Source organism: Sturnus vulgaris, chromosome 31, assembly GCF_052056855.1.
Source record: "Sturnus vulgaris isolate bStuVul1 chromosome 31, bStuVul1.hap1, whole genome shotgun sequence".
Classification (NCBI taxonomy): Eukaryota; Metazoa; Chordata; class Aves; order Passeriformes; family Sturnidae; genus Sturnus; species Sturnus vulgaris.
The window spans coordinates 3,541,259-3,556,011 of NC_142273.1; the positions used below are offsets into that span (position 1 = coordinate 3,541,259).

The 14,753-nt window shown below is 59.8% G+C and overlaps 4 protein-coding genes across 4 annotated transcripts; 3 read left to right on the forward strand and 1 right to left on the reverse strand.

Annotated features, from left to right (window-relative positions):
- The first annotated feature begins 5 nt into the window (after positions 1-5).
- LIX1L (limb and CNS expressed 1 like) lies at positions 6-5,655 on the forward strand. The gene is made up of 6 exons (XM_014891278.2): positions 6-318; positions 580-743; positions 1,665-1,805; positions 2,371-2,466; positions 3,741-3,818; positions 3,910-5,655. The coding sequence occupies exons 1-6, from the start codon at positions 21-23 to the stop codon at positions 4,150-4,152; spliced, it is 1,020 nt and encodes a 339-aa protein (XP_014746764.1). The 5' UTR covers positions 6-20; the 3' UTR covers positions 4,153-5,655.
- Positions 5,656-5,807: 152 nt separating this feature from the next.
- On the forward strand, positions 5,808-8,709 carry RBM8A (RNA binding motif protein 8A). Its single transcript, XM_014891345.2, has 6 exons — positions 5,808-5,935; positions 6,447-6,506; positions 6,614-6,691; positions 7,273-7,409; positions 7,731-7,867; positions 8,339-8,709. The coding sequence occupies exons 1-6, from the start codon at positions 5,869-5,871 to the stop codon at positions 8,382-8,384; spliced, it is 525 nt and encodes a 174-aa protein (XP_014746831.1). The 5' UTR covers positions 5,808-5,868; the 3' UTR covers positions 8,385-8,709.
- Positions 8,710-9,028: 319 nt separating this feature from the next.
- ANKRD34A (ankyrin repeat domain 34A) lies at positions 9,029-12,024 on the reverse strand. The gene is made up of 2 exons (XM_088154668.1): positions 11,325-12,024; positions 9,029-10,716 (listed from the first exon to the last, which is right to left on the reverse strand). Exon 2 carries the CDS (start codon positions 10,666-10,668, stop codon positions 9,301-9,303), a length of 1,368 nt encoding a protein of 455 aa, XP_088010794.1. The 5' UTR covers positions 10,669-10,716; positions 11,325-12,024; the 3' UTR covers positions 9,029-9,300.
- A 113-nt stretch (positions 12,025-12,137) lies between these two features.
- Positions 12,138-14,753, forward strand: POLR3GL (RNA polymerase III subunit GL). The gene is made up of 8 exons (XM_014891344.2): positions 12,138-12,199; positions 12,749-12,886; positions 12,971-13,100; positions 13,400-13,468; positions 13,559-13,615; positions 13,735-13,802; positions 13,884-13,997; positions 14,091-14,753. Exons 2-8 carry the CDS (start codon positions 12,767-12,769, stop codon positions 14,175-14,177), a joined length of 645 nt encoding a protein of 214 aa, XP_014746830.2. The 5' UTR covers positions 12,138-12,199; positions 12,749-12,766; the 3' UTR covers positions 14,178-14,753.

A 14,753-nucleotide genomic window follows, 5' to 3' on the forward strand; every position in this document is an offset into this window, starting at 1 on the left:
GCTGAGGAGGGAGCGCGGCTATGGAGGCGGTGCGGGCGCAGCGGCTGCAGCCCGGGGTGGGCGGCGGGCCCCGTGGGGCCCGGCCCGGCCTCACCGGGGCCCCCGCGGGGCTCGGACCGGCACCGGGAATGGGTTCAGGCTTGGGGCCGGGGTTGGGGTTGCCGCCGCCGGCGCCCCCGCTGGGTCTGCAGGGCCCCCCCGCGCCCCCCGGGACGGGGAGCGGGGCCGGGGCCGTGCCTGGGCCGCCCGCCGTGCTGAGGGAGGCGGTGGAGGCCGTGGTGCGGAGCTTCGCCAAACACACGCAGGGCTACGGCCGCGGTGAGCGGGACCGGGGAGGAACCGGGGATGCCGACGGAGCGGAGGCGGGGAAGTCGATTTTCCCCTTCCTCCCGTTTTTCACTTTTCCTTATTTCCATGCCCGCTTTCCTTATTGTCATGCCCCATTTCCTTCATTCCTCACCCTCTTTCTCCTTCCCCGCTCGCCCCTTTTCCTTCTCCCCGTGCCCCATTTCCACCCCTGCCCATCGCGGGCGGTTCTTCCCGGCTCTTCTCCCGGCTGATCCTGGCTGTGTCCGGCAGTGAACGTGGTGGAGGCGCTGCAGGAATTCTGGCAGATGAAACAATCCCGCGGGGCCGAGCTGCGCAACGGCGCCCTGGTGCTCTACGAGATGGTCCCGGCCGCCAGCCCCCCTTACGTCTGCTATGTCACCCTGCCCGGGGGCAGCTGCTTCGGCAGCTTCCAGGTACGATCCCGACCCCCGGAATGCCTCGCACGGACTCCACCGGAATCGTTTCCCCAATATATCCACCCTGCGTGGGGGCTCCTGCCCATTCCAGCCCGTGTCTGGCTCTAAAACTTCTTTAGTTTCAAGGAAATTGAATTGCAAGTTGCTCTTAGCCTGTAAATCCCCACCAGATCCCAATATGGGAAGATTTGTCTGTGGATTGTGCTTTTGTGGTGCCCTTTATTCCCTGTTCTGGTCACTTGCACCTTAGTGCTGAGGTAGGAGATGGGGTATCAGGGAAAACTTGGATTGGCTGGGTCTGTTCTTCCTTCTCCTTCCCAGGATTGGGCAGAGGTGTAAACTGACAGAGGAATATTCCTCTGCTGCAGATCAGGATTTGTTCCATTTGTCCCTCCAGATGCCAAAAGACTCTGGAAATCAAATCAGAGCGTTGGATCATGGGGTCCTGGGATGGCTTGGGTTGGAGGGGATCTTAAACACCTCCCAATTCCAACCCTGTGCTGTGGGCAGGGAGCATCCCCCTGGAGGAATCCACTCCTTCATGCCTCCTGGGAAAACTCCTGACCCAAAATCCCTCACCGAAGAGATTAAAGCCTCAACCTCCCATCAAGTCCTGGCTGTGTTCCAGATTCTTTCCTGCCCCTTCCTCTTGGCTGGGAGAATGGACCCAAAGGAAGCCTTTGCAGTAGCCACAGGGTCACCCCATCCCAAAATCCTGCTCGTTGGGGGAAATTTGGGAGCAGTTTGTGTTTGAGGCTGACAGTGCAATGGGAGGTCCCGAACTTCTTTTGATTCTTTGGATTCTGGGAGCGTGGTTCCCTAATTCCACCCCCACTCAGTTCCCATTCCCAGCGGTCCAGGGTGGGGGGCTGCTGGCACCCTGGGAATGTCTCGACCGTGGCTTTGTGTCCCCCCCAGTTCTGCCCCACGAAGGCGGAGGCGCGCCGGAGCGCAGCCAAGATCGCGCTGATGAATTCCGTGTTCAACGAGCACCCTTCCCGCCGGATCACCGACGATTTCATCGAGAAGAGTGTCTCCGAGGCCCTGGCATCATTCAACGTGAGGATGATGAGGGAAAATCCTGGGGAAAACCTCAAGGATTAGAGGTTGGGTGGGAGGGTTTGGTGGAGTTTAAGTGTAGGTTAATTCCCACTCTTCTGCTCTTTGTGCAGGGTGGGACAACCTGTGGATTTTCCTGGCTGTTCCATGACAGGGTTGTCACATCCACTAGTTTTCCCTTAAATCGAAGATTTTCCAGGAGTTTTAGTTTCTATCAATGGGAGCTTTGCTTTCTCCCTTTTCTCCTCTGATTATCTCGGAGGGAATCCTCACCATGGTGCTCCGTGGTCTCCGGGGTGTTGTGAAAACCTTGGAATCAGTGCATGAAAAATCCTTTTCCCAGGGGATTCGTTGCTCCAGGAGAGCCGAATTTATCCAGGTGCTGTTTCAGATTTGTCCAGGGAGTGCCAGATTGGCCCATGCCGTGCTGGATTAGCTGGATAAGAGTGTGACAGTGCTGGCATCAGACTCTGCTGAATCCCACTGGGAATTTTGGGAGTGGGGGTTATGCAGCAGGGGCAGATCCGGGTGGGAATGGCAGCTCCTGTCTGGAATATCTCTGCAGGGTAACCGAGAAGAGGCAGATAATCCCAACACTGGGATCGGGGCCTTCCGCTTCATGCTGGAGTCCAATAAGGGAAAATCCATGCTGGAGTTCCAGGTACTGTTTGCAGGTTTTTTTGCAAATCCTGTTCCTAATCTACCCAGGCCCCATTCCTGATTTGGTTAAGGGATGTTTGGGTTGGTGTGCCAGCTGCATTTTTGGTCTTTTCTATGGAAAATGAATTCAGGGTTTCCTTCTGATTCTGATCAGACTCAGGGTGCTTCCAGGTGCAGCAAAGTCCTTGGAATTGGGTCTCTCACTCACTGCCACTGTGATATTTCCAAGTGGCACATCCAAATGTCCTAATTGCAGTCGTGGACTGCTGTTAATTAGTGGGATTCATCCTCTCCCTGGGAACAGCAAAGCAAGAGCTCTCACAAGGAAAGATGGGAAGATGTTTCCCCCAGAGATACTTCGATTGTGAAATGGGGCGTCAGTGATGTCGTGACACTCCCCCAAAGCACAGGGCTGTCCTTGTATCCCATTGGAATGTGGGAATGTGGCTGGGAAGAGCATCTGGACAGTTGGAAGTCTGAGCTGCCAAGGGAAGGTTCTGGAAAATGGATCAGGATTAGGAGAAGGGCTGGGAATGGAGAGTCCTCTGGGCTTTACTCCAACTTTTATGAAGAAAGAGCCAGGAGCAGAGCCAGGGAAATCAGGTTTGGAACTCCCTGTCCATCCCAGGATGTTGTTACAACAGTTCCTTGAGATTCCTGAATCCTTTTAATTTCAACTTAGCCTCGGGTAGGGACTGGTAATGATTCTAGAGCACACAAAGCTGGAGCTGGATTTTCATTAGAGGAGAAATCTGGCTGTGACTCTGCTCCAGGGCGACAGGCAGGAGGTGTTTATGTTCAGGGCCCTGTTTACAGGGATGGAGATTCCCAGCTCCATCTGGGTTTCAGAAGCCTAACAGATCCCAGTTTTTAAGCAGAATTTGCATGGCCTGAAGGGAGAGGTTGATGGAAAACGTGGAATTGTACTTGGTGGTGCTGGTGGCTCAGCTTGGAGAAGGGAATGCCAGAATTCCCAGGACACAGGGAGCATTGGAGGTTCTGTCTCCATTGTAGTCCAGATTAATTAGGGAATTCTGCCCCAGTGTCCTGGTTCTGGTGGTGCCTTTGGCTGAACCCATGCCCAGGGAAGCTGCCCCATCTCTGGAAGTAATCCAGGCCGAGGTAGAAGTGGCTCAGAGCCACGCAGGCAGGTGTCCAGTGTCCCCCCCCGGGCTCTGGGGGATTCACAGGGTCCTTTCTGCCCCACTCCACCTCATGATTCCACAAACCTCGTTCATTATCTGCTCTCATCCTGCCTCCTCCTTGCCACCCCAGGAGCTGATGACGGTTTTCCAGCTGTTGCACTGGAACGGGAGCCTGAAAGCCATGCGGGAACGCCAGTGCTCACGCCAGGTGAGTTCCCGAACTGCTCAGGCTCCGCCTCCACCCTGCTGCTCCATCCCATTCCTAAGCTTCCCCGCCCTTGCATCCCGTTTCCCACCAGGAGGTTCTGGCTCACTATTCCCACCGTGCTCTGGACGATGACATCCGGAACCAGATGGCTCTGGACTGGGTGAACCGGGAGCAGAGCATCCCGGGCGCCCTTTCCCGAGAGCTGGCGGCCACGGAGAGGGAGCTGGACGAGGCCCGGCTGGCCGGGAAGGAGCTGAGATTCCACAAGGAGAAGAAGGACATCCTGTTGCTGGCAGCTGGCCAGCTGGGCTCAGCACACTCCTCTGGCTGCTGAACCCCCAGGATCCCACCTTCGGGGGATCCTTCCCGGTGTTCCCAAAGCCCTTTCCTGAATCCTGGGGCCCGTTTGCACATTTGAAGGAAACTTAGGGGGGAAAAAAAGCTCCTGAATGGATTTTAGCAGTTTCATCCCGGTTTTTACAGCTGCTCCTCAGTCTTCTCGTTCCCTAGAGAGTTTCTTATTCCCTTGAGAGCCCCTTATGTGCTAGGGAACTGGGAGTTCCCTATGGATTTTTTTCTGTCCCTTATTTTCGGAGTTCAAATCACAAGTTTTTTTTCCTCTCCACAGCTCCCATCGATACTGGAGCAGGTGGGATTCCATGGAAATCCAGTGTTTCCTCTGGAAAATCCCTTTGGATCCAATGCCCAGCACCCCCCCCCCTATAGCAGAAAGGGATCAATTAAACCTCCTCAATGAGCTCCTTAATTAAATCTGAAGGGATGCCAACGCATGCAATATCCAAAGGGATTGAAAACTGCTGTTTGGAATTAAATATGGGATAAACCTGCAGCATTCCAGTCCCCAGGATCTGCAGTTCTCCCTGGAACTGCCCTGTCTGTAGCCAAACATCAGCACTGGCCTTGTCATGGAAGGTTGGAAAAGTCTTGGAGAGTTCGTGAATGAGGGAGGGATTTGCACTAATTGTTCCCTGTCCTCTGTATCCGTATCCATGTGGAACTTAGACTGTATTTACCTTTAAAAAAATCCCTTTTATGACATGGAATTCTTCAAGTTTACCCCAGAAAATGTCAGTTTATCCATCATCGTTGGAAATTTCCGTCTTACTCGCCTTTTTCCCCAGTGGACTGGGAATTAAATTCCAAGCCAGAATTCCTTTTTCACCCCAGCTTAGAGCTTTTCCCACTTCTTATCCCCTTAAACCCTTCAGATTCCATTATTCCCACCTTCCTTCTTCCCTCTGCATGACCACAGGATATTTCAGCAATAATCATTGTTTTAGGATAAAATTGGAGTAATTCCATTATCTATAGGTACCCCATTTTTATATCCACATCCTAACGAGCCTGTTTTGGGGGTTTATATATTTTTTATACTTTCTATAAACACTATTAACATTTAATGTCGCTGGAAATGGGATTTAAAAGGGATGGGGCATTGTGGGGTGTCATTTTCCTGAAAAGTTAGAAAAAATTGATTTAGGTTAATCCTGCAATTTATTCCCCTGATTCCACATATGAGGGAATCCCTGAAGATGCTCCCAGCACTTCCAGCAGCTTCTTTATCCTCCGAGTAAACAGATCCAGGAGGATTTGGAGACTTCCATTGCTGTGGAGGAAGATTAAAAAAAAAAAAAAAAATAGGGAAGAAACCGAATATTCCATTGCTTGTGGGATTGGGGCGTGGAAGGTGTAAAATTAACAACTTTTCTCAGTATGGAGAAGGTTGCGCTCCTTGTCGAGGCAGTGGAATGACGGGAATCTGGCGGGATAAACACTGCAGTGGATTTTATACAATAAACCCAGCGATTTTGGTTAACTTTGGGGCTCTTGCTCATTTTGTGAGGCGGCAGCAACACGACGTGACCTCCTCAACATGGCGGAACGGGCGCTCCCGCCAAGCGCCCTCTCCAACATGGCCGCGCCTGTCTCCCTGCCAAGCGCCCTTCTCAATATGGCGGCGCTGGTACTTCCGCCTCACGTGGCAGCCACTTCCGGCGCGCTCCCGGCCTGCCCCGGTATCCTGGGCAAGATGGCGGACGTGCTGGATCTTCATGAGGCGGGCGGAGAGGATTTTGCTATGGATGAGGATGGGGACGGTGAGCGCGGGGTTCGGGTGATACCGTTCGGTCCAGAGCGGCTCCGCCGACAGATCCGGGCCGGGTCCCGGCTCAGCAGAGCCGTTCCCGCCGTTTCTGGCCGCGCCCCCAAACCCCGTCGTCCTTATGGACAGCCCCGGCTCGGGACGGGTTATTCCCGGCCTAGGGTGGGGGTTCCTGTCCTTCCCAGGGGGGCTCCTGCTCGGTGCTGGGGGGGTCATTCCCAGCATGGGAGATGGATCCTGCCTGTCTGTAGGGGGGTCGTTCCCAGCTCATGGGATCATTCCTGGCCCGGGGGGATTCTGAGGGTCCTGTCCCGCCTGGGGAAGATCATTCCCGTCATGGGGAAACTGTCCTGTCTTTCCCGGGGGTGTCCCTGCCTGCACCAGGGAGTCCTGCCCAGCCCAGGGGGGTCCTTTCCAGCCAGGATGAGGGGGTCCTGTCCATGCCGGGGGGCTCCCTGCTCCTGCTGACTCCCACGATCCCATTCCCTCCCTGCAATTCCCACCAGAGAGCATCCACAAGCTGAAAGAAAAGGCCAAGAAGCGGAAGGGCCGTGGCTTTGGCTCAGGTGAGGCCCCGAAATGCCCCCAAACCCCTTCCCTGGCGCTCGGGGAGGGGCTGGGTGACCCTGAAGTTTGGGGCCCCTGTTCTTCCCCCGTTTTCCCTCCTTTCCAGAGGAAGGATCCCGCGCTCGAGTGCGTGAAGATTACGACAGCGTGGAGCAGGACGGGGATGAGCCAGGGCCACAGAGATGTGAGGGGGGACACTGGGGACATGGAGGGCTTCGTGGGGGCTCTGCAGCTCTGGATCAGGGCTCAGCCCTGATTGCTGGGCCAATCCCTTACTGTCTGTCATTCCCAGGATTTATTTTAGGGCAAACCCCAGCTCCATAATCTTTTCCCAAGGTGGGGATGGGAGAATTTGGTGGAGATGCTCCTTCCTGAGAACCCCCACGGCCTCCAAGTGTCACCAGGGGCACCAGGGGAAGGGAGAGGGAATAGGGGGGGACAGGTGTCCTGAATTGAGGCTCAGCTCTGCTGGGATGAGCTTTCCCCAACTTCACCCAGGATTTGTGGACTCTGGGCCTCCATCTCCCTTTCCTAGCTGTGAAAAAAAAGAGTGACTTTGGGTGACAGACCCTTTCCTGGGGACCCACCATGGGAAGGAGGAAGAATTGGGAGCATTGGGATGATTCTTCCCCACCTTCTCAGGATCACTTTTGGGTCAATCCCCAAATCTCACCCGTGGGGGCTCCATGTCCCTTCCCCAAAGCAAGGGATTTTGGGGGGAAAGCTCCATTCCCAGCTCGGTGACCCCACCTTTTCCTGGCCCAGCCGTGGAGGGCTGGATCCTGTTTGTGACAGGGGTGCACGAGGAGGCCACAGAGGAGGACGTGCACGACCGATTTGCCGAATTTGGGGAGATCAAAAACATCCATCTGAACCTGGACCGGCGCACGGGATACTTGAAGGTGGGGTTGGGAAGGGGCAGGGGGTGCTTGTGGGGACCCCCAAGCTACATCTCAGCTTGGGGGAGGCTCTGGGCTGGGAAGTGCCATGGGTGCACCCCAAAACTGAGCCAATTCTAGGGGTCATGAACCTCAAAATTGACTCATTGGGAGCTCCCTGCATCCCAAAACTGAGCTGGGGGTTGAGATGTGAGCTGGATTCCCCCAGTGCCCGGACTCATTCCCATTCCAAAACCTGGGGTTCCAGGGGATCCGTGCACCCCCAAAACTTGAGCTGTGAGTTCCCCTGCGTCTGGGCTCATTCCTAATCCAATCCCATCCCAGGGCTACACGCTGGTGGAGTATGAGACGTACAAGGAGGCCCAGGCAGCCATGGAGGGGCTCAACGGGCAGGAGCTCATGGGGCAGCCCGTCAGCGTTGACTGGTGCTTCGTCAGGGGCCCTCCCAAGGGCAAGCGGAGGTGAGGGAATTCCTGGGAATTCCAGGAGCTGGGAATGGGAGGGACCTGTGGGAACCCTTGGCTGGGGGAATGGGGGCACCCCGTGCACCATTATGGAGGTGGCAGGGTTAAAATAGGGATAAACACCCCAAAATGCTTTTCTAGACTCCTCCTTTCCCTCTCTTCTCCATTTCCTGTACTCTTTTCCCTCCCTTTCCTCCCACTTCTTTCCCTTTTCTCCCTTCTTTCTTTACTTTCCCCTGTCCCTTATCCTCTTTTCCCTTATCCTTTTCCTCTTTTCCTCTTTTCCTCTTTTCCTCTTTTCCTTTTTTCTTCTTTTCCTCTTCTCCTCTTTTTTCCTCTTTTCCTCTTTCTTTTCCTCTTTTCCTCTTTTCCTCTTTCTTTTCCTCTTTTCCTCTTTTCCTCTTCTCCTCTTTTCCTCTATTTTCCTCTTCTCCTCTTTCCCTTCCTCACCTCTTCCCCGTTTTCCAGGGGGGGGCGCCGGCGGAGCCGCAGTCCGGACCGGCGCCGCCGATGATGGATCCAGACTTTCACCCATTCGTGTTCAGAGTCCGCACTGGGGGAAACTGGGAAAACTACGGGGGTTTGTACACAGCCTCAAGGAGCCAAAGCAGCTCCATCCCTAGGGAAATTTGGGTTTTATGGAACTTTATTGTTTTCAAAGGACAAATAAGAGAGGAAGCAGCAGTTTCTGAGGGCTGGGGGGATCCTTTCCCAGCCCCTCATCTCAGTACATCCCACGAGTTTCTTCCATGCCCCAGACAAATGGTCCCTAAATCTCCCATGGTATTTATCCCACCAGGAATTCCTTGTTTTCTGTTAAATAACAAGATTTTGTCTAAGTTTGTCTTCTTGTTCTTTGTCCTTCATTAAAGCTCCCCAGTCCCTGCCATGCCCTTTTCCCTAAAATCCCTCCCCCATCCAGGCTGCTGGATCTGCAGGGATCCTGAGGATTGCTCCCAGCCCGACAGTAGAGCAACTCTGGTCTTGGAAAACCTTTTTTTTTTTCCTTAAAACTGGCATTGGGAAGCAACCCAATGGGGTCCCCGTGCCCAGATGTGCTGGTGTCTGGCTGTGCCAGTGTCCAGCTGTGCCCCCGGCTGTCCCCCGTGTCCCCAAGCCCACAGATGGGCCCACTCTTCCCACTCAGAGACACTGGGCTACACTGGGGCCTTTATTGCCAGATCCTGGGGACTCCCAGTGATGGATCTAGGGGGGAAAAAAAGCTGCTGAGAGGATGAGGCAGGAGCAGGAGGAGGATAATGGGGGGGACCTGGGAGTTGGGAATGCACCCACCAGCTCCCCGAATTCGGGGTAGTGCAGAGTTTGTGCCAACAGAGGGATGGAAGAGTTGACCCTCAGTAGGGTTCAGAGGTGCCACCGCCCAGGGTGAGACCTTCCCAAAGGGGTCCTGGGCTTGGGGTGGGGGGTCCCTAAGAGCCAGGCTCAGGAGCCAGCCCCCCGCAGAAAGCCCCAAGGTGCCGCAGGGCCTCTGGCTGCATGGAATGCCGGCGGAGCAGCGCTCGGGGGGGCAGCGGGGGAAGTAGCCCGGCCCTGCCCAGCCCGGGGGGCTCCAGGGGAAGCGTTCCAGAACCACGGCGTTCCAGCAGCCCAGCCGGGTGCCGGAGCGGCCCGGGGGTGGCTAGCTCAGGATTAGGGGGGTCCCGGCGCAGGGGTTTGCCCCGTGGAGGGTCGGGGGCTGGAGGCCAACGCCCCGGGGTGGGGACAGGGGGCACTCGTTCTGCCCAGGTGATTCCTGGCAGCTCTGAGACCTCGCGCCCCTCCACACTGTGCCGGCGCGGCCGCAACCGCAGCTCCTCCAGCCCCAGCGCCAGCCGCTCTGGGGAGGCTGACGTCCCTTCCAGGGGTCCCCGTGGGCCCTCAGGGGAACCCCACGAACCTTCCGAGGGGCCCCATGTCCCCTCCAAGGGTCTCCGTGTCCCTTCCAGGGGTCCCCGTATCTCATCTAAGGTTCTCCGTGCTCCCTCTGAGGGTCCCTGTGTCCCCTCTGAGGGTCCCTGTGTCCCCTCGGAGGGTCCCCGCATCCCCTCCACCCCTGGCACCACCAGTCCCCACGGCTCCGAGTTGAGCCTCTTCAGCTGCCGCTTGGGCCCGGCCCGGGATGGTTCTGGAGCGGCCCCCGGAGCCGCGGGCGGGAAGCGGAACACGTCGCGCTCCTCGTCCGTCGCGCCGGCACCCGGCGACGCCGCCGCCCGCACCTGCACCTGGGAGGGGGACGCGCAGAGCGCGGGCGACGGGGGCGAGTTCAGGTATTGCCGAGTGGTCTTGGTGCCGCGGGGCGACGTGGCCGAGGTGATGATGATGACATCGCGCCCGCGCTCCCGGCACGCGTCCAGCAGCACCTGCAGCGTTTCCCGGTCCCCGCGCTCCAAGGCGTAGACCAGCGCCGAGCCACCGGCGTAATCCCGGGCGCTGGGGTCGGCGCCGTGGGCCAGCAGGGTGGCGACCACGGCCGGGCCGGCGCGCTCGGCGCAAGCATGCATCAGCGCCGTCTTGCCGGATTTGTCGGGAATGTTGGGGTCGGCGCCGTTCTCCAGCAGGTACTGGACCATCCGCGGCTGCTCGGGCGGGTCGGCGTAGCCGGCACGGCACGCTGCCATCAGCGGCGTCGTGCCCGCCGCATTGCCTTCGTTGATGTAGGCGCCCCCCTCCAGAAGCAGCCGGGTCAGGCGGAATTTCCCTTGGGATACGGCGCGCAGCAGCGCCGAACCCTCCGCCGGGATCATGGGGAGCCCCACGGGCACCGAGGCGCTGGGGGCGCGGCGGACAGGGCTGGGCATGGCCGGGCTCACGGGACAGAGCGCGGGGACAGGGCTGGCGCTCGCTCACTGCAAGGGGATAGGACGCGAGTGAGACCCCCGAGTCCCCCTGAGACTCCCAGGATGGGCACAGGGTGAGGAGACCCTGGAGTCCCCCCAGGATGGGATGTCCGCCCCTTTCTGCCTCAGTTTCTCCAACAGGGGAGGTTTCCCGCGAGGCCGAGCCCCCTAGCGTGTGTCCCTCACCCACGTCCCCCCTGCCCGCACCCAAAACCCCACCCGCCCCTGCCGGCAGTTCCTCTCACATCCCTCCAATCCCTTCCTGCACCCCCTCCTCATCCTCTTCCCTCTTCTCCCTTTGTCCCACCTGCTTCCCCTGCCCACAACCCCAGCCCCAGCCGTACTCCTACACCCTGCCCGTACCCCCATCCCTGCCGGTACCCTGATCTTTGTCCACACCCCATCCCTGCCTGCACGGTTCCCATGGCGACGGCCGCTCATCCCGCTCCGACCAGCCGGGAAAATGGGGGAGACTCCGCCACCTTCCCAGTCCCCTCGGTCCCCTCAGTGAGACACCCCCCAAGCCAGGCCTGGGGGCTGTCCTGTCACCCCCCACGCAATGAGGACACCCCACAGCAGGGACCCCCCATCCAGCCCCTCTCCATCCCCATTTTTACCGTGGCAACCGGAGCGTGGGGTCCCTCCACTCCAGGTCCCGGTTCCCGCGGCCCCGAGGACGGGGGTGTCGGGGACAGCGGCCCGTGGCCGCCATCCCGGCCTGCCGCCGGTGAGGCGGGGGGGCGGGAGGTGATGTGGAGGGTCCCCCCCCACTCCCGCAGCGCTATTTTTGGCAGCTGCCGGCGCGGGGGGGGGGGGGGGCTGGAGCAGGATGAATCACCCACGGCGCATCCAGAGCCCGGCCCTGCGTGGGAGTGAGGAGAGGGGTGCAGGGGCCGGGGGACACAGGAGGATGTGTGTGGGGCAGAGCGGGACTGGGGGTCACGGTCCAGCAGGACTAAGGGCCGTGGGGCAGAGGGACTGGGGGTCGCCGTGCAGGGGGGCTGAGGGTCCTGGAGCACCGGACATTGCGGGAGGCCAGGGGGCAGTGGGCAGGGGGGTTCTAAAACAGTAGGGCTGGGGGCCGTGGGGCACCGGCAGTGGGGAGGACAGCATAGTGGGGCTGGGGGCCAGGGTGGCCCGAGTACCGGAGGGCCGAGCTACCCCAGGGCAGAAGGGCTGGGGAGTCCGGGCGTACGGGGCCGAGGGACCTTTTGAGCTCCCTTTTCTTACCCCTTTTAATCGCCCTTTTCTCAACCCTTTTGATCTCCCTTGTCTTACCCCTTTCCATCCCCCTTTTCTTCCCCTTTTTCCATCCCCCTTTTCCGCTCCCGCCCCTCCATCCACTGATCCCTCCTTGGCCCCGCCCCTCACCCTCACCAGCCAATCAGCGCGGGGCTTGTGCACAAGCACCGCCCCCTGCGCATGGACGCGTGTGGAGCGACTGCGCCTGCGCGGGGCGGGAGTGGCGTGGGGCTCGGTGCTGGGATCGGGGGTACGAGAGGGGACACGGGGACCGGGAGGGACACCGGGACCGGGAGGGACACCGGGACCGGGAGGGACACGGGGACCGGGAGGGACACCGGGACCGGGAGGGACACCGGGACCGGGAGGGACACGGGGACCGGGAGAGACACCGGGACCGGGAGGGACACCGGGACCGGGAGGGACACGGGGACCGGGAGGGACACCGGGACCGGGAGGGACACGGGGACCGTGAGGGACACCGGGAGGACCTGGGAACGGGGATGGAGACGGGCACGGGGTCCCGGACTGAGACGGGACACCGGAACAGGGATGGGGAGTACGGGGACCAGGGGGACACACCGGGATCAGGACCGGGACCAGTTTTCGGGAGAGGAAAGAACCGACACCGGGGAGCACCGGGAGCGAGAACGGGGTGGAACCGGGACTGTGGGAGAACACCGGGACCAGGAGCCGGGGCGCGGGATAATCAGGCCCGGGGGGACGGAGGGAGAAACTGGGTCGGGGAGCGGGACCGGTCAGGGGATGGAGGTGTCACCGTGTCCCCAATTGTCCCCAGCGGCCCCCGGGGCTCAGCATGGCGGGCCGGGGCCGCGGCCGGGGCCGGGGCCAGATGACATTCAACGTGGAGGCCGTGGGCATCGGGAAAGGGGACGCGCTGCCCCCGCCCACGCTGCAACCCTCGCCCCTCTTCCCGGTGAGTCCTCCGGGGATTTGGGGGTCCGGAGTCCCCTCGTGGACTGAGCACTGACACGATCGTCACATCTGTCCCCTGACCCAGGCCCTGGAGCGCCGCGCCGCGCCCCTGCCCGGGGGCGAGGAGGGCGAGTACATGCTGGCCCTGAAGCAGGAGCTGCGCAGGGCGATGAGGGGGCTCCCCTACTTCGTCAAACCGGGGGCACCCCGCAGAGGTACCGGGGAGGGAAGGGGAGGGGAGGGTGGTGTAGATCCCGACCCTCCTGCATGCCCCTGTCCCAGTTCCCACTGTCCCCTCCACCCTGCTGCTCCCTCGCCTTTCCAGCGTTGTCACCCCCCTCATCCTCCACCCCGCCAGGCTGGGACTCCCCAGCCCTCCCATTTTATTCCATTTTATCCCCCCCAGCTGCACCTCCTCGTGCCATCAGCCACTTCCATGCGGGTCCCACAGGTGTCCCCAGGGGTGGGTGTCCCCTAAGTTGCTCCAGAGTGTTTCCCCACCTTTCCCCTGCAGACATTGAGCGCTACTCAGACAAGTACCAGCTTTCCAGCCCTACAGACAATGCCATCGACTGGAGCCCAGGTGAGGGGACGCAGGAGGGGATCTGGGGGGGCGACGTGAGTTCACTGGGGGGCCGACCAACCTCCCACTTTGCCCCATTTTGCCCCCCAGACTGGCGGCGGCTCCCGCGGGAGCTGAAGATCCGGGTGCGGCGGCTCAGAAAAGGCAGTGAGTGACCCCTTCCTGCCCCCACCCCGTGTGTCCCCTCTTTTCCCCCGCGGGCTCACAGCCTCCTGTGTGTCCCCTCTTTTCCCCCGCGGGCTCACAGCCTCCTGTGTCTCCCCCAGGGACTGCTCCCCTCGTCCCCAAGCAACGCTTGGCACTCGACAAGGAGGAGACTATTAAGAAGCTGGAGGTAGCGAGGTGAAGGTGGGGGTGTCCCCACTGGCTGGATTTTGGCGTCTTCCCCCCAGTAACACTCCCCTGACCCACCCAGAGCCTGGAGAAGAAGGAGGAGGAGGTGACATCAGAGGAGGAAGAAGAGAAGGAGGAGGAAGAAGAGGGAAAGGAGGAGGAGGAGGAGGAGTATGATGAGGAGGAGCACGAAGAGGTAGAAAAGGGGAACCCTGGGGAGGTTGGTGGGGTGGGGACATCCCCAGGTGCCGCCGTGTTCCCCTTGTACCTTATTCCCGTGTACCCACAGGAGACCGACTACGTGCTGTCCTACTTTGACAATGGCGAGAGCTTCGGCCCTGACAGTGATGATAACGGCGACGAGGCAGTGTACTGACCCTGAGGACGGGGACCCTCGAGACCACGCACCCCCAGGCTCTGGGGAACCCCGAGACTGGGGACCCTCCTGGAGCGGGACCCCCTGAACGTGGGGTCTCCCACAACAGGGACCCCTCTCCCCGCCCACAGGACAGTGAGGACCCCAGTTAGCAGGGGGTCCCTCACCTCCCCCAGGACAGTGGGGACCCCCTCATCCTATCACCTGGAAGCAGAGCCCCCCTCTTACCCCTCGGGGACATTGGGGTCCCCCGTGAGCCCGGCTTGGGACAGCGGGGTCCCCTGTCCGCCTGTCATTGCTCCGCTCCACCACCAGGTGGCGCCGGTGGTGCAGGCCCGGAGGGGGGGGGGGGCGGGACCCCCCAATTTTGGGGGGATCCCGAGCGCATCCCTAAGGGGGGGGGGGGGGAAAGGGAAACACGGGGGGGATCGTGCTTTTTTGGGGTGGGTTTTGGTGTCATAGAGAGTCCCCAAACATGTCCTGTCCCCCCTCTGACCACCCCAACCACCCCCCATTTGGCAGCAGCTTTTTTACTTTGGTGCTTTTTAAAAGAAATTTTGCGTGCATTGAGGTGGA

Bases quoted from the DNA above. Each gene is read 5' to 3' on its own strand.
- ANKRD34A (XM_088154668.1), bottom strand. From the start codon at position 10,668: ATGCCCAGCCCTGTCCGCCGCGCCCCCAGCGCCTCGGTGCCCGTGGGG.
- POLR3GL (XM_014891344.2), top strand. From the start codon at position 12,767: ATGGCGGGCCGGGGCCGCGGCCGGGGCCGGGGCCAGATGACATTCAAC. The intron at 13,469-13,558 runs GTGAGGGGACGC...TTTGCCCCCCAG, and splicing joins TGCCATCGACTGGAGCCCAG to ACTGGCGGCGGCTCCCGCGG. The intron at 13,803-13,883 runs GTAGCGAGGTGA...TGACCCACCCAG, and splicing joins AGACTATTAAGAAGCTGGAG to AGCCTGGAGAAGAAGGAGGA.
- LIX1L (XM_014891278.2), top strand. From the start codon at position 21: ATGGAGGCGGTGCGGGCGCAGCGGCTGCAGCCCGGGGTGGGCGGCGGG. The intron at 1,806-2,370 runs GTGAGGATGATG...ATATCTCTGCAG, and splicing joins AGGCCCTGGCATCATTCAAC to GGTAACCGAGAAGAGGCAGA. The intron at 3,819-3,909 runs GTGAGTTCCCGA...GTTTCCCACCAG, and splicing joins AACGCCAGTGCTCACGCCAG to GAGGTTCTGGCTCACTATTC.
- RBM8A (XM_014891345.2), top strand. From the start codon at position 5,869: ATGGCGGACGTGCTGGATCTTCATGAGGCGGGCGGAGAGGATTTTGCT. The intron at 6,507-6,613 runs GTGAGGCCCCGA...CCTCCTTTCCAG, and splicing joins GGGCCGTGGCTTTGGCTCAG to AGGAAGGATCCCGCGCTCGA. The intron at 7,868-8,338 runs GTGAGGGAATTC...CCCGTTTTCCAG, and splicing joins CCTCCCAAGGGCAAGCGGAG to GGGGGGGCGCCGGCGGAGCC.